At 44.8% G+C, this 25,343-nt stretch overlaps 2 protein-coding genes across 2 annotated transcripts in view; both read left to right on the forward strand.

Moving 5' to 3' along the window:
- Positions 1-17,472, forward strand: part of LOC110486491 (uncharacterized) — a 32,396-nt gene extending 14,924 nt beyond the window's left edge. The window contains exons 2-8 of the mRNA XM_021558120.3: positions 7,458-7,509; positions 9,849-9,929; positions 11,548-11,627; positions 11,872-11,950; positions 14,595-14,622; positions 14,887-14,970; positions 15,600-17,472. Coding sequence (XP_021413795.2) covers positions 7,465-7,509; positions 9,849-9,929; positions 11,548-11,627; positions 11,872-11,950; positions 14,595-14,622; positions 14,887-14,970; positions 15,600-16,555 — 1,353 coding nt within the window. The 5' untranslated portion in view covers positions 7,458-7,464 and the 3' untranslated portion in view covers positions 16,556-17,472. The remainder of the gene's footprint in view (positions 1-7,457; positions 7,510-9,848; positions 9,930-11,547; positions 11,628-11,871; positions 11,951-14,594; positions 14,623-14,886; positions 14,971-15,599) is intronic.
- A 324-nt stretch (positions 17,473-17,796) lies between these two features.
- Positions 17,797-24,414, forward strand: LOC110486493 (uncharacterized). The gene is made up of 3 exons (XM_090196688.1): positions 17,797-22,495; positions 23,396-23,484; positions 23,825-24,414. The coding sequence occupies exons 1-3, from the start codon at positions 19,588-19,590 to the stop codon at positions 23,921-23,923; spliced, it is 3,096 nt and encodes a 1,031-aa protein (XP_090052814.1). The 5' UTR covers positions 17,797-19,587; the 3' UTR covers positions 23,924-24,414.
- The last annotated feature ends 929 nt before the right edge of the window (positions 24,415-25,343 follow it).

Raw genomic sequence — 25,343 nt, forward strand, 5'->3', positions numbered from 1 at the left:
TGTTCCCTGTACTCTATATATATCTGTTTATTATACCTGTTGATACAGGGCTCATATGTGAAACTATTCTAACTGAACATTTTCTTTCACAGTGACACTGACTCCGAATGGGAGCCCCCAGTGGCAAGGTGTCCATCCCCCACTGAAGCTGGTTCATCCAGCTCCTGCCACAAGTGGTGTTCATCTGCCCAACTGTATTTCTGCAGGCATAGATGTGCCTCAGGGCCAAAAGGGCACAGCATGGAGGCGTCGCTGTGTTTTTTGCAAAATGAAGTCCCCCATCACCTGCACCACATGCTTGGTGACCCTCTCCTTTACATCAGAAAGAGACTGCTATGGCACCTGGCATCAGCAGGACAAGACTGAGGGTCTTCCAAATATTGAAAGTGTTATTTTGTAAATGTATATATATTTTTTCATGTTTTTTCATGTTTTTTCTCCATTTTTTTTTTTTTGGGGGGGGGTGTGTGTTAGAATACCATTTTGGTAATTTGTATATAGTTATTCCATTCAAAATGTATAACTATAACACCAATTTGGCCACTTGGGTACATTTGGGCTACTTGTGTGGGACACCTGGGTGACTTCATGATAAATGTCATGTAGCACACTCATTTTCGAAGTTATCATTTTGAAGCCTTGCACAAGTACTGTTGCCCTCTTATGTTTTTCACTGAAATGTCCCCATCATCCTATCTGAATGTTTGTTTTGTCTTGTTCATTTTAAAGATGATGATACAACAATAAAAATGCTTTTTTATTTACGTTTTTTTCATTGTATTATCTAAACCAGATCTATTGTGTTATATTTTCCTACATTAAATTCACATTTACTCAAACATCAGAGTGTTTTCTTTCAAATGAAATCAAGAATATGCATATCCTTGGTTCTGAGCCTGAGCTACAGGCAGTCAGATTTGGGTATGTCTTCAGGCGGAAATTGAAAAAAGTAGGGGGGTAGCTCTAAGAGGCTAAGAAGTGAGAGAGCATTTCCATCCAAGTGTGTTTGCCAGGGAAAGTTGGTGAAGTGTGTGTGTTAGTAAGTGTGGGTGTGTGTTCGTGCGCATGCGCGTTTGAACGTGTTTGAACACATGCACGTGATAGGCGGAGCTCCTGTGTGAGCTCTTGTGAAGTTAAATGGAGTGTATTGCTACATCTTACTTCCTGTTGGGAAGCAGCATACTGTTTCTCCTTATTCTAATTAGAGACGTTGACAGAGAGGCTCAGACAAACAAACAGAGCACACATGAGCCATCTGTGCCACCAAGCACAGCTCTGATGGTAATTGAACCCAATGATGAAGTAATCCACATTGACAATGCAAATGCTTGGTAGGCAACAGACACATGTCCTGCAATCTGGGCCTCAACATGGCAGGAGCTTCATTGTGGTGTGTGTGTGTGTGTGTGTGTGTGTGTGTGTGTGTGTGTGTGTGTGTGTGTGTGTGTGTGTGTGTGTGTGTGTGTGTGTGTGTGTGTGTGTGTGTGACGTGTGTGTGTGTGCGTGCGTGCGTGCGTGCGTGCGTGTGTGATGTGTGTGTGTGTGTGTGTGTGCGCGCGGCCCAGGTGGAAGTCCCTGACAGAGAGTCCATTAATGTGAGTCAGTCTCCCCTGCTAAGCTGTGTGCTATCAGCTGAGTACCGGCATGGAAGTCCTGGCTCCTAGCAGCCCATCCTGTGCCAGGCTGAGGAGTGTTGGGGCTCTCCTGTCCTGAGCCTAGTACAGTTCCACAGTCTACAGTATGTCTGGACAACAGTGATTCCGATGGAATGTGCTGTATTCTCTAGTTGACTTCATTGTACTGGAATGTTAGCTGCACCTCTGTCCCTGGAAATGGTGGTGTTGGTTACAGAGTTCAAGACATCCCATAGTTACTGGTGTATGAATATTGTCGCTGGGTGAACACCTCTGCTAAGGCCAATTATCTCCCTGATCCCTGCCTTACATCCCATTTAGAGATGTTTTGGACATGAATAAAATATTTAGCTAGTATAACTACAGCTGTGTACTGGCTTACCAGGAGAGATGTGTGGCTTCCTGATAACCTCCAGAATCTCACTGGGAGCTTATACCGTTGTCACATCTCCAGAGTTCCCACCGTCACATCAGTCACAGAGCTGTGAGCTTCCTCCTCCAGACCTGCTTTTGATTTTGGGGAAGAATGTTCTGTGAGTCATACTTCTGTGGCATTCAAATCAAATATTTCTGATTCCACTCATATTCTGTCACTTTTACGGCTCCCTATACTTTCAGCACTCAATCTACCAAACACACGTACACAGATTCACACAAACAAACAAATGCATGCAGACATGCACACCCACAACGACTTAAAGCACTTGCACTTTATTAAAAACCAAAAGTATAAACAATTGAATCCATGCCTTCAGCAACGGGAAGTAGAGGAGGACTTGGAAAACAACACAGAAAGTAACTTTAAAAACCGAGTCGATTCCGAGGGACATATAGAATGCCTTCCTAGTGCTGAATTATACATTAGAGAGCGGAGCAGTGCAACTTTTGTACATGACTGGTTTCTGGGACAGAGAATCGCTTTCTCTCTGGACTGGCTGACTCTCACCCCCATGTAGAATATGGCTAAGTGGCAGGGTCTGAGTTTGTCTCACTCTGTGGACTGGATGTGCCATGAAGACCAGTGGCCAGACCAGATTGGCCATTTCTTGTTTTTACACTAACGATTGCGATTACGATGCATTTAGGGCCAGGAGTTTTTCCCAGATCATGGGACCTGGCCAGAAAAAAATCTGAGCCCTAGTTATAGTCACAACTAAGGCCAAGTCTTTTCCTGGGTAGATCACACAGTCAGGAAAAACTCCTGGCACTCAACTTAATGTATACCAGAAATCCTGGAGACCAATTGACCCCCATCCCGGGGCTGGTCTGGTCTCCCCCACAGTGAGTCCATGGGGAGCTCCAGGGAGATCCATTCCAGCCCCGTCCACATAGTTAGGATTCCAGGGTGAGGTTATCCTGATCCTCCACACAGTGATAAACTGGGTTCCCTATGGAGGAGTAACATTTGCATGTTACACTTTCCCCTATGTTTCCACCCACCATTCCAAACATATGGGCAGTGCTCTTCTTGAGTATTGTTCGTACAGCATAGTGATTACAGTAATACTGAATGTGTAAAGCCTTTAAACTATTTCTGTATGCATCAGTAATGCATACTGTACTGTATGGTGTCAGGCTACAGAATGTGCCTCCTGCTGTGCTACTGGTGTAAATATCTCCCAGTGTTCCTCCCCCCTCCAGTCTCACAGTCACATTCAGTGAGCCGTGCCTTAAGCGGAAAACACAGGGGAGATTTCCAACCCCCTTGGAGAACATAAGGCGCTGACTGTCAGACGTCTTGCAGTTGTTTGTGGCTGAGAAACACGGGTCAGATCTATCTATCTCTCTCCTACACACACATCACCCACCCATTTACATCCCCCACCTTTCTGTACATACTATCTGTGTTCCCATGTGAGACACTCAATGTGGCACACACAACACACTCACTCTGTCCCTGGATCTCACCCACAGCTGGAGAGAAATCAGTTCAGCCTGAGTGGGCACTCCATGTTCCGTGAGCACTCCTCTCTCTGCTGACGAGAGAGAGAGAGACAGAGAGCTCAGTGACAGAGAGCTCAGTGACAGAGAGCTCAGTGACAGAGTGGGGACAGGTGAGGGACACCCACACACCAGCCTCAGTGTCTGTTCTCAGTGTCTGTGATGGCTGGCGGTTGGCAGTGTGTAAGGCGTCCATCATCTGGACAAAGAGAGTCCCCTGGGTTGGCAGCGCCCTCGTGCTTCTTCTAATGAACCTCTGCCTGTGGCACTCCATCGCCGTGACAGTGCCCACTAATGACCCCCGTGTTGGGTGTGAGACGTCACAGCCCCTCCCTCTCCATCACAGCCCTGCCGTCAATACAACACCCCCTCTACCAACACCCCCTCTAGAGCCGTCCGTCACCCTCACTACAATGCCCACCTGGGACTAACAATAGCCCTGTGTGGCTGATTATGGCTATATCACACTGTAGCTGTGCAGCCCTCAGACACCAAACAACCATCCTCAATCTCTTACCACTTATGCTATATAGTATCAATCTGAGTTGGACAGAACAGTACTTAAAATATAGTCACCCGTGCCTCTTGAGTACCATTCTCCATGGAAGGCTAGTTATACCAATCATGTACAGTGCCTTGCGAAAGTATTCGGCCCCCTTGAACTTTGCGACCTTTTGCCACATTTCAGGCTTCAAACATAAAGATATAAAACTGTATTTTTTTGTGAAGAATCAACAACAAGTGGGACATAATCATGAAGTGGAACGACATTTATTGGATATTTCAAACTTTTTTAACAAATCAAAAACTGAAAAATTGTGCGTGCAAAATTATTCAGCCCCCTTAAGTTAATACTTTGTAGCGTCACCAGACCGTCCCAGTCTCAGGTCTTTTGCAGACTCCATCAGGTTTTCTTCCAGAATGGTCCTGTATTTGGCTCCATCCATCTTCCCATCAATTTTAACCATCTTCCGTGTCCCTGCTGAAGAAAAGCAGGCCCAAACCATGATGCTGCCACCACCATGTTTGACAGTGGGTATGGTGTGTTCAGGGTGATGAGCTGTGTTGCTTTTACGCCAAACATAACGTTTTGCATTGTTGCCAAAAAGTTCAATTTTGGTTTCATCTGACCAGAGCACCTACTTCCACATGTTTGGTGTGTCTCCCAGGTGGCTTGTGGCAAACTTTAAACAACACTTTTTATGGATATCTTTAAGAAATGGCTTTCTTCTTGCCACTCTTCCATAAAGGCCAGATTTGTGCAATATACGACTGATTGTTGTCCTATAGACAGAGTCTCCCACCTCAGCTGTAGATCTCTGCAGTTCATCCAGAGTGATCATGGGCCTCTTGGCTGCATCTCTGATCAGTCTTCTCCTTGTATGAGCTGAAATTTTAGTGGGACGGCCAGGTCTTGGTAGATTTGCAGTGGTCTGATACTCCTTCCATTTCAATATTATCGCTTGCACAGTGCTCCTTGGGATGTTTAAAGCTTGGGAAATCTTTTTGTATCCAAATCCGGCTTTAAACTTCTTCGCAACAGTATCTCGGACCTGCCTGGTGTGTTCCTTGTTCTTCATGATGCTCTCTGCGCTTTTAACGGACCTCTGAGCCTATCACAGTGCAGGTGCATTTATACGGAGACTTGATTACACACAGGTGGATTTTATTTATCATCATTAGTCATTTAGGTCAACATTGGATCATTCAGAGATCCTCACTGAACTTCTGGAGAGAGTTTGCTGCACTGAAAGTAAAGGGGCTGAATAATTTTGCACGCCCAATTTTTCAGTTTTTGATTTGTTAAAAAAGTTTAAAATATCCAATAAATGTCGTTCCACTTCATGATTGTGTCCCACTTGTTGTTGATTCTTCACAAAAAAATACAGTTTTATATCTTTATGTTTGAAGCCTGAAATGTGGCAAAAGGTCGCAAAGTTCAAGGGGGCCGAATACTTTCGCAAGGCACTGTATCTCATGTGTATAGAATATTTGTTCATTGACAGATATAAGGTAAATATCTGAGGTTGAATTATAACCTGTATAATACAATATATACAATACAATAATAATATATATAATACAATACAATAATGTGTGTGTGTGTGTGTGTGTGTGTGTGTGTGTGTGTGTGTGTGTGTGTGTGTGTGTGTCTGTGTGTGTGTGTGTGTAGCCATTCTGACAGTTGTTGGAGTTTGACTCAAGGGGCTCTTCCAGCTCTTCTTATTATACTGTAGTACACTCTGTGGTAATACTCTCAAGTGTAGTACACTCTGTAGTAATACTCTGTAGTGTAGTACACCCTGTAGTACACTCTGTAGTAATACGCTGTAGTGCAGTACACTCTGTTGTAATACTCTGTAGTGTAGTACACTCTGTAGTAATATTCTGTAGTGTAGTACACTCTGTAGTGTAGTACACTCTGTAGTAATACTATGTAGTGTAGAACACTCTGTAGTAATACGCTGTAGTGCAGTACACTCTGTAGTAATACTCTGTAGTGTAGTACACTCTGTAGTAATATTCTGTAGTGTAGTATACTCCCTAGTACACTCTTTAGTAATTCTCTATAGTGTAGAACACTCTGTAGTAATACTCTGTAGTGTAGTACACTCTGTAGTAATACTCTGTAGTGTAGTACACTCTGTAGTAATACTCTGTAGTGTAGTACACTCTGTAGTGTAGTACACTCTGTAGTGTAGTACACTCTGTAGTAATACTCTGTAGTGTAGTACGCTCTGTAGTACACTCTGTAGTAATACTCTGTAGTGTAGTACACTCTGTAATACACTATGTAGTGTAGTACACTCTGTAGTAATACTCTGTAGTAATACTCTGTACTGTAGTGCACTCTGTAGTACACTATGTACTGTGGTACACTCTGTAGTAATACTCTGTAGTGTAGTACACTATGTGGTATACTCTGTACTGTAGTACACTATTGTGTAGTACACGCTGTACTGTAGTACACAGTGTACTGTAGTACACAGTGTACTGTAGACTAGTGCACTATGTAATACACTCTGTAGAGTAGTACACTCTGTAGTACACTCTGTACTGGAGCACACTCTGTAGTACACTTTTTTAGTTGTCATGTCAGTGATGATCAAAGCTGTGACAGGTTGGTGTACAGCGTTTTATTTACAGTTGATGATAACGTATGACTGGAGTGAAAACAGAGGGGGAAAGGCAGTGTGAACCGAATACATCTTCTGAGAGCAGCTCTCCCCTCCCACTCTTACTGTAAGTCAAACTGATCCATAGTCCTCTCCTCAGCTTCTGTGTTTCTCCCTCTTCTCATACACTTTATGTGTGTGTGAGGTTGCTGCTCCAGGAATCAATCGTTCCTTTCATTTCAATCAGCCTTATTACTGTTGGGAGCTCAGCAACTCAGCATCAAAGGCTGCTATGTGCTCTCCCTTCTCCCAGTTCCTCTCTGCTCTCTCACTTAGGGTTTTAGAAAATAATTATATAAGAATTATGTAGTAATCATCTCAAGTGCAGATTTGCTAACAGGCAGTTTTCCAGTCACCTCTGTGGAAAGTGTATAATAATATGAGCATGTAGTTGGTGGTTTGAAGGATGACAGGACAACACCCAAAGGACCCAGTACATGACAGAATACAGTAGTGTAGCAGTCTCTCCATGATAAGCCTCTGCACTGCTTTGATATATGACTGATCTAGGATCAGGCGTCACATCATCACACTCTCTCATCCACTGTCCCACAGCGAGGGGAATTGAAAATCAGTTCTGCGCTTTCGCTAAATATGTGTGGAACAACTTTAAATAATTGAGTTTCATTTAAATGATGAACAATTTTCTGGACTGCTACAGTAGGATAAAGTAACTATAACTCTCCTCTGTGTTCTTGTGTTGTAGACCCAACATGGACGAGGCAGAGAAGTACCAGCAGAGAGTGCAGGCTATAGAGGTGAGTCTCAGGGTTTTAGTTCCACCTTACAAATGTATTTGAACTTGTGCATTGATAAAGACGCACAACAACGGTCAGGGCTGAGAGGCTTTTACTCTGCATCAAAGCAGTGATCTGTAAATAGTTACCCTTTTTAACCTCACATTCTGCAGAAGTCAACACAATTAAAGACATTCTAACATTAGGCACACAACCCACACAGAGCACATTGACATGTACTATACATTATGCTTATATGATGGATATTTCCACCAGCAATGTACGTCTACATCACATACCTGCTCTCCCCCAGCCATGTACATCTACATCACATACCTGCTCTCCCTCAGCCATGTACATCCACATCACATACCTGCTCTCCCTCAGCCATGTACATCTACATCACATACCTGCTCTCCCTCAGCCATGTACATCCACATCACATACCTGCTCTCCCTCAGCCATGTACATCTACATCACATACCTGCTCTCCCTCAGCCATGTACATCCACATCACATACCTGCTCTCCCTCAGCCATGTACATCTACATCACATACCTGCTCTCCCTCAGCCATGTACATCCACATCACATACCTGCTCTCCCTCAGCCATGTACGTCTACATCACATACCTGCTCTCCCCCAGCCATGTACATCTACATCACATACCTGCTCTCCCTCAGCCATGTACATCCACATCACATGTCTGCTCTCCCTCAGCCATGTACAGCCACATCACATACCTGCTCTCCCTCAGCCATGTACATCTACATCACATACCTGCTCTCCCTCAGCCATGTACATCTACATCACATACCTGCTCTCCCTCAGCCATGTACATCCACATCACATACCTGCTCTCCCTCAGCCATGTACATCTACATCACATACCTGCTCTCCCTCAGCCATGTACATCTACATCACATACCTGCTCTCCCTCAGCCATGTACAGCCACATCACATACCTGCTCTCCCCCAGCCATGTACATCTACATCACATATCTGCTCTCCCTCAGCCATGTACAGCCACATCACATACCTGCTCTCCCTCAGCCATGTACAGCCACATCACATACCTGCTCTCCCTCAGCCATGTACATCCACATCACATGTCTGCTCTCCCTCAGCCATGTACAGCCACATCACATACCTGCTCTCCCTCAGCCATGTACATCTACATCACATGTCTGCTCTCCCTCAGCCATGTACATCTACATCACATACCTGCTCTCCCTCAGCCATGTACATCCACATCACATACCTGCTCTCCCTCAGCCATGTACATCTACATCACATACCTGCTCTCCCTCAGCCATGTACAGCCACATCACATACATGCTCTTCCTCAGCCATGTACATCTACATCACATACCTGCTCTCCCTCAGCCATGTACAGCCACATCACATACCTGCTCTCCCCCAGTTCTGTCCATGTTTGAATAATTCAATTGGGTTGCATGGGGTTTGCTTCAGGGCCACTACTGACCTCATCAGCAGGGTTAAACACTACAGGGACCTTGAGCATTAAGATACAGTAGAAATACACACACACACACACACACACACACACACACACACACACACACACACAATGCTCATGCCTTCCCTCCATGCTTTATCCTGTCTTTCTTTGATGCAGTGGGGTCTAGCCAACTCCCACATGTTATGCCACAACACAGTTGTTATTGAATTAGGTTAGACCAAAATCATTCATTAAAGTCTGATCTAAATTAGCCCTTCTGTTTAGTGTAATCTAACTGCAGTTGCTTTTGAAAGGAGGGATGTTGGGGAAACTATGAGAAAACCGAAGGGATAGCAGTGGTGGTTTCCTGTCTCAGGCCTGGATTGGTGCTAATGTATGGGAGTGAACCGCTCCTCCTGACAGAACATGAATGTGCAGTATGTGTGATATGTGTGTTACTGTCAGACTAGCTGATGATGATGGAGTGCTGGCATGCCCACGTACTCCTAGCCTTGCCTCTTCATCTCCGTTTCTCTGCACTTTGACCTTAAAGAACCAGCTGTTCCACCGGTCAACAGCATATATGCCTATGGGGCTTGTCACTCTAATCTACTTTCACAGCCTTTCACTTATACTGTAGTATGATATACAGTACTGTAGTTGTGCTGTTATCTTCTCCTTCACTAGCATCATTCAAATGACAACTATGACTATCTCAGTAGAGCTTGAAAGCAGTGTGAGCTGTGGGACTCTGTCTCTGTGGTGACACACGTCTGAGCTGCTTAATTACAGGAAGTGCTCCTCATTAGGTTCAGAAACATAATTATATATCTAAATCCACTCAACCCTAAATCTCTCTTTTTTTGTTGTTCTCTTTCTATTCTTCTCCCATCACCAGGACAAGCGACGTAAGCAGCAGGACGACGAGAATGCAAGGAGAGAGATGGAGGAGGAGTGGCTGACGCAGGCCCAGCGCAAGGTCTGTCTGTCTGTCCTTCCCTGTTGTCCTGTTGCAGGGAGCCACATGGCTGGCAGCTGGTTCACATGCCCAGGGTGGAGCCCTCCTGTGTGATGATAAACTCAATTAGCTCCATAACACCAGACAACATCCCCAACACCATGAGGTGTCCTGAGGCATTCTCTATTCCTCTGTATAAGAGTATTTTTCTTCCTCCTTCCTGTTCACCTCTCTTCTGCTCATCATCTTACCATGACCTCTGCTACCATGACCTCTGTAACGGAGAGAGAAATCACATGAAAGAGAGGAACTGAAAGGATGAGGTGGTTGTAGAGAAAGAGGGAGGGAGTGAGTCAGAGTGAGAGTGAGAGAGAGAGCTGTGCATTGTGTTGATCTTTGTCAGTAACTCTCTCCTCCACTGGGACCACCAGCACTGATCCCTGTTGGACCCCATTAACTCCTTCACGTCAGATCAGTGGTGGAGTGGCTAGAACCGCTCCATCAACACATATCACTCAGGCAGCCGCCCACACAAATAGTCTACTCTACATTACTGGGTTTGCCTGAGGATGTGTGCTGTGCTGGCGTCACCAGCTTTACACATGGCAGAGGAAAGAGAGTTGTCTGAAGCCACAGGGCTTCCTTCTTGCTCAGTGTGAAGTGTGAGAACAGTCTCTTGTTCCCAGTCAGCCCAGAAGTTAGAGCATCTCTGTAAGCACAGCTCACTTCCCCTCCTGTCTTACATTTCTTTTCTGACTCTGAGCACAGTAAGAGACTGGTCCACATGGAGTGGTCACATACTTTCCATCCAAAATGTTGTCTTGGCAAATAGTTGTGAACTAGGCCAACTTAGTGTCACCACCACTCCAATATAATGTTGTGTCATTGTCACCACTGTCTGTCTGTTGTTGTGGCTTGGCTTCCTCTCATACTCCCCAAATCGTCGTATGACTAATTGATGAGGCTTGGAGCCAGGTAGGACTATGTTCCCCCCTCGGCTTGGTGTTGTCATACCTGAGTTAGAATGAAAGGAGGACCCCTCCTTTACTGTACCTCTGGGCTCTGGAAGGTTTCTGCTTCAAAAGTTGAAAGGGAACTAACTGAGTCGCAGCCAATGCAGGTTGGTCCATTTACAAACACTCTCAAAATTAACATGGTCAGGTTTATTATTGTCAGTCTCAATCAAACCCCTTGTGATCAAGCCTACACCCGGGTTTGGGGACAGTTTGGGGGCATTCTCCCTCACAGACAGATAAAACCAGGCTCTTGGCCTCACTCATCCTGCTGGAGATCCAAAATGGCAGCCAGAGCTCTGTGTCTAGGGGCTGTTTGTTTTGGTTACTGCATACTGGATAACCGTTTCAGTATTCATAGAGACAGAAGGCTTTTGTTTTTGTTAGCTTCTTTTGCTATGGGGAATTTGAGAGAATAGGCTTGTTTTGGAAGGATGAGCTGGCAGTTGGGGGAGCTGCATGCTGAGAGAGAAGGCTCAGAGCATAGGCCGTTTCATGTATATGCTAACTACACAGGACATAGCAGACCCTAGTCATAGTCACCAACCCTCTTTCTCTCTCCATCCCTCTCTCCCTCTCTCTCTCTCTCCATCCCTCTCTCTCTCTCTCCAAATCTCTCCTCACAGCGGAAGTCCTTGAGGGACCAGTGGCTGAGCGAGAACCCCCAGCCTGTCCCTGGGCGCAGCGCTGAGAATTACACAGAGGAGTGAGACACCCACGGCACACACACACACAATCTATCACTCCCCATGCCTGTTGGCTGAGGGAGTTGATATGCTCAGATGTTTTTATATCTCTTACATAAAGCACTTGATACTGACCCTCCCCTGAACTGTATTGATGCCTCTGCATGTATGTATTGTATGTGTGAATGGGTTTGTATGTTAATGTGTTGGTTTCACATGTTATGTGGTGTTACGGTCATCATCGTGTGAATGTATGTGTATTAGGTTGCCAACTGAAGAGGATATAGTGGAGGTCATTGAATCCACAAGCTACACAGTCACCAATGCTCAGAACCACAGCCAGGCAAGTGGAGAAAGCAGAGACATTCCGAGAACCTGAGTTTCAATATGATTTATAATATACTTAATCAATTAGAATACCTCTGTGCCATATTAAATATCTTATCAGATTTTCCCCATTATATACTGAACAAAAATATAAATGCAACATGGAAAGTGAGCATTTCTCCTTTGCCAAGATAATCCATCCACCTGACAGGTGTGGCATATCAAAAAGCTGATTAAACTACATGATCACTACACAGGTGCACCTTGTGCTTGGGACAAGAAAAGGCCACTAAAATGTGCAGTTTTGTCACACAACACAATGCCACAGATGTCTCAACTTTTGAGAAAGCATGTAATTGGCATGCTGACTGCAGGAATGGCCACCAGAGATGTTACCTTAAGCCGCCTTCAAAGTCGTTTTAGAGAATTTGGCAGTACATCCAACAGGCCTCACAACCGCAGACCACACGTAACCATGCCAGTCCAGGACCTCCACATCGCCTTCTTGACCTGCGGGATCGTCTGAGGAGTATTTAGGTCTGTAATAAAGCCCTTTTGTGAGGAAAACCTCATTCTGATTGGCTGGACCTGGCTCCCCAGTGGGTGGACCTGGCTCCGAAGTGGGTGGGCCTATGCCCTCGCAGGCCCATGCATGGTTGAACCCCAGCCCAGTCATGTGAAATCCATAGATTAGAGCCTAATGAATTTATTTCAATTGACGGATTTCCTTCTATGAACTGTAACTCAGTAAAAACGTTGAAATTGTTGCATGTTGCGTTTATATTTTTGTTCCGTATACTTTTTTTTACCCCAATGGTCTGTTTTACTCAATATTCTCAATGTTTTTACATCAATAACAGCTGATTCAGTTTGGAACTGTGTAATATAAATAGCTACGATATTTCACAACTACAGCAGTTGAAGATCTTTTCCCTCACTAAGCCTGTGATCCTACAGATTGATGTTCAGCAGAAACCACTCCTCTCTATAGTAAAGTTTCCCGTTGTTCATGCAGTTATGACCTTTTCAACAGATTGGTTTTTGCCTCCCTTTGTAAATCAAACCACAGTACATTGCAAAGTGCCGATCCCCTGTTCTAAAGTAGGAGTGTATGTATGCTACCCTATGGAAAACTGACTCTGACATTTTGTGACGTTATAGCCCTACACATTGGGGGAGCCCTAAAGGGTGTCTGGCTATTGACTGACAGGACTTTGACCCCGTACCAATTGTGAACTCTACAGGGGAACATATACTGAGTGTGTAAAACATTAGGAACACCTTCCTAATATTGAGTTGCACCCCCTTTTCCCCTCAGAACAGTCTCAATTCGTCGGGGCATGGACAAGGTGTCGAAAGCATTCCACCAGTAGTGGTGCGTGGGTAAAATCACCGGGGAAGCCAAGCCAGAAAAAAAGTGATAATTGTTGTTGTTTGCTCTATAATCTGTTAGTTCATATGCCTTGCCACTGTGATATATAGGCCTAAGGCAGAGACAATAATAAGACACAGTGGCAGAAAAATCAAACACACCTTTGTTTCATCACAAAACCAGAGAGCAACATCTGTCCGGTAAAGTCCACAAAACATATTGAATGTAACAAAAAGCTACATGACCTGCAGCATGGTCAAGCAAGTTAATGTTTTCAACATTTTCAGACTACTAAACGACTATTGATTTAGAACCACGTAGAGTTCCCGCAAGTCACAAAGAAAAACAGGAGCTGCCTCCACTATTCCAGCACCATTTCAACTTCAACATTTCAACACCATGAAATCACCTCTACTTAGTCTAATACAGTGACAACTAAAAGATACAAAAACATTTTTTTGTCCAATCAACATACGCCAAACATGATGGTGGCTGTCCATGGTACTCATGTGTGTGTGTGTGTGTGTGTGTGTGTGTGTGTGTGTGTGTGTGTGTGTGTGTGTGTGTGTGTGTGTGTGTGTGTGTGTGTGTGTGTGTGTGTGTGTGTGTGTGTGTGTGTGTGTGTGTGCGCGCGCACACACACACAGTTTATAGTTTTTGTTGCCCTGCGCTACCTGGCTAAAATTCTTGCTCGCTAGCCCAACTTCCTTTCATGGGCAACGTTAGCTAGTTAACAGCCTACTACGTCTAGCTACATATTGAACTTCCATCCTCTCAGTTCAGGGGCACAACAATGTATGAATTTATGGTTGGATCAGAATCGCCGTTTTATCATTGTCTAGTATGGAGAATTAAGTAGAACCAGTCCAAATCCTTATCTCCATCCATGGCTAATATAGGAAAGGTGACATCAATAAGGGATCATAACTTTTACCTGGATTCACCTAGTCAGTCTATGTCATGGAAAAAGCAGGTGTGTTTTGCACACTCAGTGTATATAATATACTGGCCATTACTTGAACTTTTACATTCCGGTTTGTGTCTGGTCCATCTTTAGCTCACACTAACACTTGGTAAGGAAGTTCAGTGTGTATTCATCTCTAACACTCTAACACGAAGCTGAGCCCAGCGCCACACTGCTCTAATGGTTACTGTGACATATTTATGGCAGTGCGTAGGGCCTGGGAGAGATAAGGGAAGAAGAGGAAAGTGTTTGGGGGAGACAGTGACTGTAGGACTGTTAGGACCAGGGGTTCCACTTAAAATTGTCTCCTCTGTTTCCCCATAGGCTGACATTGAAGAGGGTGGGATACAAGGTAAGCTTCACCTGCATGGTCCTTTAGCTCTAGTTCTGGACATCTTGTTCATTCTCACTTTCTCTTAGACCATCCTGCATGTGACTGTTCTTTCATCTCTTTCTGACTGACACTAATGTAATCAGGGTGACAGAATGAAGCCACAGCTGTGATTGTTTTATAGTTGATATGATATAACTCAAATGCATGATTGTCACGCAGCACATTAGAATTTGTATATGGAAAGTACAATGGTTTTGTATTAGCTGTATCTTTATCTTTTAGACATCATCAGAGCTGCTGGGGGTCAGCTCCCTGGGCCAGTAATGGAGAGGGTTCTCCATGAGAATGGACTGGAAGGTCGATCAGGTATTGTCTGGGGAGGATTCCTACCACAGAAATGTGATAGTGCTCATCATCATCCACACCATTGATTTGGGACGGGCCCAGCCACAGTGAAAATCTAAACATACCTTCACTATGAGGGAAACCGTATTTCTCTCCATATTTTTCTCAATATCTGTTCCTGTGGCTGGGTTTTGCCTCCAGGGTACGGCTTAACGATGTGGCTGGCTGGGTTGAAGGGCTGGAGCAGAATGCAGGCGATAGTTATATTTAGGCCACTTTGTTTCTCTTGGTACATTTCTTATGCATGCTGGGGGCTATGGAGAGTGGAAAGGGTACTGGGTTGTGCACTGTGAGCCTGCACATTGACCTTGTGCTGTTTACTCATGTTGTGCAGGCTGACATTAGCAAAGAGGGCTCTGACATATGCCACAAAAATGTGCCCTCTCGTCCTGCACCTACTGGTAATGTAGGCCTTGCTTTTAGGGGAAAGGCTATATTGATAGTATTTGAGTAGTGGTATGGGTAGAATATAACATTCATATTTTATGTTTCTACTGTATATCCCAGGTAATCCATGCTCTGACCATGATTCCAAATATAGTGACTTGACTGTTATATTGCCCAGTATAATTTCTCCCTCTGTGTTGCAGTGCTGGGGATGGTTACAGTGCAGGTGGAGAGGGATTCAAAGACAGGGGTCACCAAGATCAGGTCTGTGGTGCCCGTGTCTGGAGCACCCAGGTCCTTGGGGGAGACGGTGTTCAATGACAGCAGGAAGAGCGTCCACCACGTCGGCGGGGCAGAGGGGCAGCCTTCTGCTGAGGAGCTGGGACAGCTCCTTAGTGTCATCAACGATGTCGGGATGCAAGTGCTGCTGGATGAGATCCCAGTTGTACCCCAACAGAAGGCAGAGGAGAAGATAGAGGTTGGTGGTGGGATGGAAGAGGAGGTGGACAATGTGGAGGACCCTGCCGCACCTACAACCCTGGGCTACACTGAGGAAGAGGTTGAGGTTGTGGGGCATGAGGATGATGAGATGGACGAGGAGATAGAAATAGGAGTGGTGGAAATTGTGGAGGGCCCTATCCGACCAACCGACCTGGGCTACACTGAGGAAAAGGTTGAGGATCTGGGCTATGAGGATGATGAGATTGACAAGGAGACAGGAGTAGGTCAGGTAGACCTTGTGGAGGGCACTGTCACACTGACCTTCCTGGGCTACACTGAGGTAAAGTCAGAGAGCGAGGGTCTGGGCCATGAGGATGATAGAGAGTTGGTGGAGGTGGAGAGGGTGATCATTTCTGACGCAGGTGAGGAGGAGATTGTTCTTCAGTCTCCGGTTCTTGGGTCTGAGACTGAACCCTTCCTGGGCTACACTGAGCAAGAGGTTGAGGCTGTGGTGCTTGAGGATGATGAGGAGGACGTGAGTGGATTGGTTGTCTTCGTGGAGGGCCCTGTCCCACCTGTCATCCTGGGCTACACTCAGGAAGAGGTTGAGGATCTGGGACATGAGGATGATCCCCCCAGACCAACCCCACGCTATAGAGCCGAGGAAACAGGAAAGAGGTCATCCAAACACAATACCAAGTGCTGCTCTATCATGTGATTCTGCACATGATGGAGCATGACCCCCCCCCCCCCCCCCCCCATTCCTCTAAGCTGTGCCACTCATGATGAATGGTCTGTATGTGTGGCCTAAATCTACAACATTGCCTAAATTGCACAGGATGTGCTCCAGAGAAGCGTGTCTTTGCTCCTCATCTAAAATGTCACTGGTATCCTCTGAGACTACAGTCCCACATGGCTTGTGTCAAGGAGTGTTTACTGTTATCCTCCTCTCTTCAAACAGCTCTGTGAACAGACTCCAGTGTGACTGTTACAAAGCCCTTCTGCCTCCTGCTGGACACAGTTCAGTAATGCGACTAGGTTTTACTGCCAGAATCCCAGCAGCACTCATCTCACACTGCTCTGGATTGGTTGTATCAGCCCAAAAAACGCACTCAGCACTATGTCCTCTAGGAATGAAGACTATGAAGAATAGATGAAGAATACAACAACCACTGATCTGTTTCTTTTTGGAAATAGACTTTTAAATATTAATCTCAGAAATGCCCGATGTGCCTTTTTCAATGGCACCTCTTTTGTTCTGTACTTTTAGAGTGCCCGCATCAGTAATACAAATGTTATGGTTATGAATATGATATTGTATTCCGTCAGTGACCAAAACAGTCTGTTAAAGAAGGGTTGGTTGCCATTACATCTATTCAGTGCGATTTGTATGTGTAAGTGTGTTTGGTAGTTGAATTTTGATTTAACCATGTCTGTTAATAAATTAAGGTGGATTAAAAAAAAACTGGAATGTGTGTGATTATCAAAACACAATATATTTCATATTCTTGAAATGTTTGTTTGTCTCGTTCTTTCCTTTTGATCAGCAGTAGCAACGTTCCTGTCAGGACGTTCATGTATAGGACTCTTTATTGCAAATGAGCTTTGACATACCATTAAAGACACGCTATGGAACTTTGGCGACTATTAAGTTGTTTTTTTACCTCTCGCTTTGGGCTGGATATGCCAATGTGTAGTTCATACATACTTAATATATGAGCAGAATTACTGTTTTACCACAATTAGCCATGAAATCCCTAGTATAAAAGAGATACTATTTTTCTGGAAGATGTGCTATGCCATTTTCCCTAAAATGTTCCCCACGTGGGCCAGCCCTGTAGCAATTCGAGTTGTAGTCAATGAGCTTCAGCCCCTTCGTTGTTTGAGTGACAGGCAGTCTCACCTCTCACGTGTCTCAGCAGCAGCCTAGCAGCATCATTCAGACAGAAGCCTGGACACAGCCACGACACTGCAAACAGGTGGGTCTCTTTCTTATTATTCATTTTACAGTACCTTGCCGTATTCTGATATTATACTGTTAGTTACCAACGTTTTGTCATTAATAGCACTCACAGATGCACATGATTCATTTACATTTCATTTCCATAACCCATTTAGTTTTCATAAACAAATAATATGTATGGCTGTTATTATTGATCACAAAGTAACAACTCTTGAAAGAAGCGTCTAGCTTTACTTTCATATAGATATATACAGCCTACAGTTTATTGCCACAAAAAGGCTTTAAATATTCCAGATTTCAGGATATTTGATATGTCATGAGGTGATATGTATAATTAATTGTGGTTTTCAAGGAAGAGCTTGTATTTGTATCACTGAGAAATGTTTGGTTGACTTCCCCTTAATGGAGGAGATAAGCTCATTAAATATCATTAATATTTTGCGTTGCGATGCAATCACTTCATACATAGTGTGGCTGGCTTTTTGATAATCCAGGGCAGGAGTATGGCTATAAGCCTGAGGGTAAATATAGACATATAAATCTCACCTGCCCCTGAGGTGACTACAGATGTAGGAATTTAATTTAATCATTCTTTTGTTGCTAAGAATGTTCCTGCACAGCAGAAAACACAAACTTGTAGTGTTTTTAAAAGGCTTCTAAAGTTTGTAATTTCCACTTTGAAATTTCAGACTTGATTTACGAAAATGGCTATTCCACACAATAATTCACATGTCCTGATGCTGCAGGATTATTTTCTTGCTGTAGCAAACTGTCTTAAAATTAAGATCCTGCATCTGTAGATGACATGGGAGCATTTGTAATTAGACACGATGACAAACAGAACTGCACAACCTCATTGGCAATGACCGTTCTGATCAGTTTGCCATTGTGCATAGTAAAAAATCTGGTGTCATCTTAACAGGTGTGGTGTCTGGAGACATTCATGCAAATGACATACCGTAAACATGAATTTTCATTATGTGGTTTACTGGTTCTCACAGAGAGAGCTCTCTAATGTGGCTGGAGTTTAAATTAGTATGTTGTCATGAAATCAATGTTTTGAGCTTAAGGCTGAAAGTGATATGGCTCTGGAGGAGAAATCTGTGAAGGAGGCTCCTGTAGCAGATGCATAGTGGATGTGCCAGACAGTGAAAAGCTGATTACTCATCCCCCTAGTAAGCAGAACTCTGCTCAGGTCATTTGCATCACCATTGTAGTGTCAGCTAGTAAATATGTCAGGTGAGAGAGAACAGAATGCACTACAACTTTCAGATCATGTCCTTCATTTTAAAGCTTAAAAGGTGAAGTTGCAATTTGTGAGTATATATTTACAAAATCCAAGTTCCATGTTTTAGTGATGTGAAACTCTCATACGGTAATCAATTCCCATAAAGTCACATTATGCCAGGCCAAAGCTGGCATAATGACAGTCAACCTTTCTTTCAACTGATCTGACAGCAGTCCTCAAAAGAAACTTGGGCAACAGCAGATTCACAAACGTTTACTCTATTGTCCTATTTCTGCTGGTAATACCTGACATCTACAACATTGCTATAAAAATAGACATTTTTAGTACACACTTGAAAGACCAACACATTTCGTAACTATTTGGTTTACTGAATGGTAGAACATCTAAGCCTTGTGGTGTATGTTTTTTGAAGGGGCTCAAATAACATGCCTCTAATTGCAAAGTCATTAACATATATTTCAGATTGTGACACTGAAACCAAAGACAGTGAAAGGAGAAAAATAAAATATTAACAGGTGTGAAGTTATACCCCATCACTATGGAAACAGAGCCCATGGTCAGCCCCCGATCTCCTAAGAGTCCAGTCTCCCAGGAGGATTGTGGTCTCTGGATGGAGGTTGGCTGTAAACCGGCAGAGGACACAGATATGGCCAAAGACAACTCCTCCCTGACTTCTGGGGAAAAGCCCTGTGAGGCCTGGCAGGCTGTCATACCACCTCCCCCTTTGGTCAGCACAGGTCACCCCGATAGGATGGAGGAGGATGAGTACGTCTTCATCCTTCCCCCACCATGCAAAGACCCTTCTTGTCCAGAAGAGGGCAGCACTATGGAGCCCAATGTTGGGGCCATAAGCGTCACAGAGGCTAAAGAAAATCCCAGGAGCTTAGATGGAGTTCAATCTGAGCAGCCTAGCAGCACTCCAGTCATGGACAAGGCTACAGTAACAGTGGAAGAGGAGCAGCAGACTGAACTGAAGAAGGGAGGATCTGAGGATATCCCAGTGCTGACTGAAAGACCTGGCTCTGCCACGCCACCACCAACAGACGGATATAAAGCAGTGGGTGCCAGTAGCCCTGAGCAGCCACATCCGAACATGGAAGCCAGCATTCTGAAAGAGACAGATTCTGTCCCATCATCACAGACAAGGGAGTCTGAGCCAGAGCACAGCCTTGACAACAATAGTCATCCAACCCATGAAGGGACCATCATAGAGCCAGAACATTCAGACAAGAGTAACAATGATGTTGAGGACATGGTCGATGGTAGATCACTAGACTACGACATGACCAAAGATGAGTGGGTCAGGAGAGACAGTGCTAGCAGTGACGTCCAGTGCCTCCAGCCTCACCTATCTATTTCAAGACGCTTATCCAGAGAACAGGTATCAGTGCCCTCGCCTCAGTCACCTCCTGCTGAGCAGCAGGAGCAGCAGGAGGCTGGCAGCCTGACAGTAGCTGAAGACATCCAGCAGGGGGAGCAGCTGCTGCATCGCCTGCATCTGGTGCAACAGAGACAGGACGGACAACACGTGCCACAGGAGCCTCCGCCCTCTCACCAGGTAGCCATGAAGACAACCAATCAGGATACAGGCTACCAGGAGGGAGAGAGAATCGAGTGTAGGAAGGAAGAGGAAGAAGAAGAGGAAGGAGGGAGTGAGGGAAGCGGTGAAGAGAGAGAGCAGGGAGAGAGAGTACAGACTGTTGAGGTGGAAGAGAGAGAGCAGGGAGAGAGAGTACAGACTGTCGAGGTGGAAGAGAGAGAGCAGGGAGAGAGAGTACAGACTGTCGAGGTGGAAGAGAGAGAGAAGGGAGAGAGAGTACAGACTGTCGAGGTGGAAGAGAGAGAGCAGGGAGAGAGAGTACAGACTGTCGAGGTGGAAGAGAGAGAGCAGGGAGAGAGAGTACAGACTGTCGAGGTGGAAGAGAGAGAGCAGGGAGAGAGAGTACAGACTGTCGAGGTGGAAGAGAGAGAGCAGGGAGAGAGAGTACAGACTGTCGAGGTGGAAGAGAGAGAGCAGAGAGAGAGAGTACAGACTGTCGAGGTGGAAGAGAGAGAGCAGGGAGAGAGAGTACAGACTGTCGAGGTGGAAGAGAGAGAGCAGGGAGAGGGAGTACAGACTGTCGAGGTGGAAGAGAGGGAGCAGGGAGAGAGAGTACAGACTGTCGAGGTGGAAGAGAGAGAGCAGGGAGAGAGAGTACAGACTGTCGAGGTGGAAGAGAGGGCAGCGGTAAGTGAGGAAGACACAGAGATTCCAGAGAAAGAACATATTGAAACAGTGGCAGGAGAGAAAGCGGAGGAGGTCCAGTCTCGTCCTTCTGCCCAGCTCAGTGTCCAACCTATGGTCAGGATTGAGATGGAATGCAGTGACGATGACCAGAGTGACAGTGGGGTGTCCACTGACTTCTCCCCTGTCGGCACACACGAGATCCACACGACCACAGCCCCCATCATAGACAACAAGGCTCCCCCACCCCAGAAAGAGACTCCCATCGAGAGGGAGACCCGGCGATCTGCTGAAAGGGAGCAGAGCCTGCCGCGGTCCAGGTGCATGTCAAACACCCAGGAAGGTCAGGAGGTGGTAGACATCCCCCTGATGAAGACTCCCCTACTGGCTAAGACACTGTCCTCTAAGGCAGGGCCGGGGCAGGGCGCTGACTGGCAGTTCTCAGAGAAGAAGATGCAGAAGGAGATCAGCCAGGAGATCCAGAGGGAGCTTGTCCTGGTGAACATGGGGAAGATCCCTGGAGTCTACAGCAAGGGAACAGTACACCAGATGAGGGAGAGGAAGCTGCTGTTTGAAGCCTTCCAACAAGGCAATGCAGAAGGACCCACCAGGCACAGGAGACCCCTCACCACAGCAGGCCTGGGGATGAGAGGTCATGTCTACCCCTCTGTGCTGGAGAGGACGCGTAGCATGGAGCTTGTCTCTTTTAAAGGCTGCCCTCTCTCAAGAGCCCACTCCCACCAGCTGTTTGACTTAAAGGACCAAAAGGAGGCTAGCTCAGGCCAAAACCCAAGTGCAGAGAACCAACCTGCCGGTAAAGGAGCAGCAAGGAAGGTGGTTATTTTGGAAAGTGACGACACAATCATAGCCCACTATCCAAACCGAGACATAGGAGCCCAGCGCCTCTACAGAAGCCTAGACTGCCTAAGTATAGGGGGCACTGTCTCTACAGAGGAGGAGCACACGGATGAGGTGAGGGGAGAACAGCCAGGGAATGAGGATGAGGGCTCTGACATCCTTAGGGAGAACCCCTTCTTTAAGCTGCGTCCCTCACTGGCCATGAAGCCGGAGGTGGAGAAGGACATCCGGGAAGCCAGGGAGAGGGAGGAGGAGCTGCGCAGGCAGAGGTGTAGTCTGTACGGAGAGGCAGGAGTCAGTGAGGCCAGCCCAGACTCACCTACCACAGTCATTCCCTCATTCACCTCCTCTTTCACAGCATCAGGTCAGTGGACATGTCCTTTATTACATGTAGAATTCCTTTGTGTTTGAATTGGGGCAAAGTGAGGGGGAGTCACATGTTCAAATTTTTGAAAAAAGTATTTGTTTGTACCATCGTGATATGGTGTTGCGTATGATAAACACACCTAGCTGAGGAAAAGTGGATAAGGCAGTTATAGCCTCATTCATTCCACAGCACACATTCATCTCAGTGCAAGCACTGTAATGTCTGCCTATTTGCATTAGCATCAGATAATGTTATTATGGGCACAGTATTGTCGTCAACTTATCAAGGGCAAGATCACTCTGGCTGAACAGTTATCTGAATCAGCAGCACATGCCACAGGGGGACTTTGTAGGATGTAACCAAAGTTACCACAGCAGTACAATGGCCAGGAAGTTCAGATCAAGGGTGTTCTGGGCATCTGCATGTTTGAGATGGCAGATATGTCTTAGGGGGCAGCAAGGGGTTCTGTGAGCACAGTGCAGTCACAGCTTATTCCTGAATCATATGAGTATGTATATTCTAGATTGATAAACTTGTGGACATTGGGATGTATATATATATATATATATATATATATATATATATATATATATATATATATATATATATATATGGCTTTGACCTGTGACCATTGATATTAGGGGTCTGGGGGGACAGACGGGAGAAGATCATTTCCTTGACTTCTAGCATGATTCAAATAAAATGAACTAGTTCCAAAGATAGCCATCGGAGGAATTACAATATGAATTATAGTAACTGCAATGGATACATTTTCAAATGGTACGGAGTCTAGAAGGAGTTTGTATTTTTACTTAGCAGTGTTTTGGAGCCTGCTAGATCAGTCTGTAAATCCTTTCCTTATCCTATTTTCTTATTCCTTATCCTGCCTCTCTGCAGTTGATGGCCGACAATCCAAGGGGAAGTTGGATCGGACATGGCCTCCTCCCAATCCTAAGAGTGCTAGGGAGAACCCTGGACAAACACAGGTACAGCTCTACTTTCCAAGAAGTATCCTCCCTGTGACAGGAACACAACATGTCATTCACTCACAAGCTTTGATTGCAATTATACTGTAAGTCTGTCTCTGCTAGCAATGTAACAGTAGTTCCAGTAGTAGTTGAGAAGTGGTGTATTTACACTGGCAAATCTGACCTCAACATTTATTTTCAGAAGTAACTGGCCTATAATGTTTGACATCTGACAAGGGATGTGTTTATATTCAAGTTCTGTGTGTGGCTAAATGGAGATTGACTGACATGTAAGAAAGCCTAACCTGCTAATCAGACTAGCTAAATCCATTTCCTGTGTCCTGCATTATCTCTCCAGGAGCCCAAGGTTTACAAGGCAGGCGGCCAGAAAACTCCTCTGTGGCAGCGTTGGGAGGCAGGTATGGTGAACGGGCCACTGCCACGGGAACAGGACTGATACTGGAGGTCACCAATACCAGGACTTCTATAACATTAACATGTCAAATGTATCACCAAGGAACTGGGATGGTAGAACTGCATAATTCACTACGATGGCAGAAACTTGAATTAGTATTAGCTTGAACATTCCATGCTTTGTAAGACTAGCATCTGTTTTGTACATAACATTGCAATTTCATTACAAATATTCACAATGTACAAAAGACGTCCTCTCTCATTTAACTGCTCTGCTTGTAAAGGTTTAACTCCTGTTCAGTGTTCGATCGAAATGACAAATGTCATCCACAATACAGAGAAATGTCATTATCAAGAATTGCATAAATGTGAAGGTAAACAAAACTACTATAAATGTTTCAGTAAACGCACAAATGCCGCAATCATATCTCAGTTTTGTCCCATCAGGCTTTGCTTATCAGTATTGTACAGTTTGTTAATACAATCCAGTAAGGAGGAAGGAAGTGCATACATTAAATATCCTTTTCAAATCAACTCTGTCTAATTTATCTTGCTACAGGAAGGTTCCTGTCCTTCATGTTATAGTCACGACTGACAGTGAACAAACAACAACCTAAAGTAATTGGCATTTACATTTTTTTTTGTTATATGCTTGGACCCAGATGCATTTTGAACACCAGATGACTGTTATCCTGGGTGCAACCATGTTTGACTCAGCAAGCATAGTTAGCTGACCATAACCCACCCAGTCTACTTCAACATGAGCTCGGGCCTCTGTGGCTAAAGCTAAGGTTTCACTGTGGGTCTCTCTATCTGCCATAAGTCACAAGTTAGAGGTGAGACAGACAGCTTTCTGGCCTCTCAATGATTGGATGGAGTATGACATAATGACATGGAGTAACCAAAGTTCAGTCCATCAACATATAAAACACTGTCATGATATGACTCAGATGAATAGTGGAAACAGGGTTCTGTTTTAACACCAGAAATGTTTGAGTCAAACACTCAAACACCAGAAATGTTTGAGGCATAGGCAGGATGCAGTAGATGGTATAGAGTACAGTATATATATATATTTTTTTCACCTTTATCTAACCAGGTAGGCAAGTTGAGAATAAGTTCTCATTTACAATTGCGACCTGGCCAAGATAAAGCAAAGCAGTTCGACACATACAACAACGCAGAGTTACACATGGAATAAACAAACATACAGTCAATTATACAGTAGAAAAATATGTCTATATACAATGTGAGCAAATGAGGTGAGATAAGGGAGGTAAAAGCAAAAAAGGCAATGGTGGCAAAGTAAATACAATATAACAATATAGTAAAACACTGGAATGGTAGATTTGCAGTGGAAGAATGTGTAAAGTAGAAATATAAATAATGGGGTGCAAAGGAACTAAATAAATAAATACAGTAGGGGAAGGGGTAGTTGTTTGGGCTAAATTATAGATGGGCTA

The sequence above is a fragment of the Oncorhynchus mykiss genome, chromosome 13, assembly GCF_057628025.1.
Source record: "Oncorhynchus mykiss isolate SJ-2025 chromosome 13, ASM5762802v1, whole genome shotgun sequence".
Classification (NCBI taxonomy): domain Eukaryota; kingdom Metazoa; phylum Chordata; class Actinopteri; order Salmoniformes; family Salmonidae; genus Oncorhynchus; species Oncorhynchus mykiss.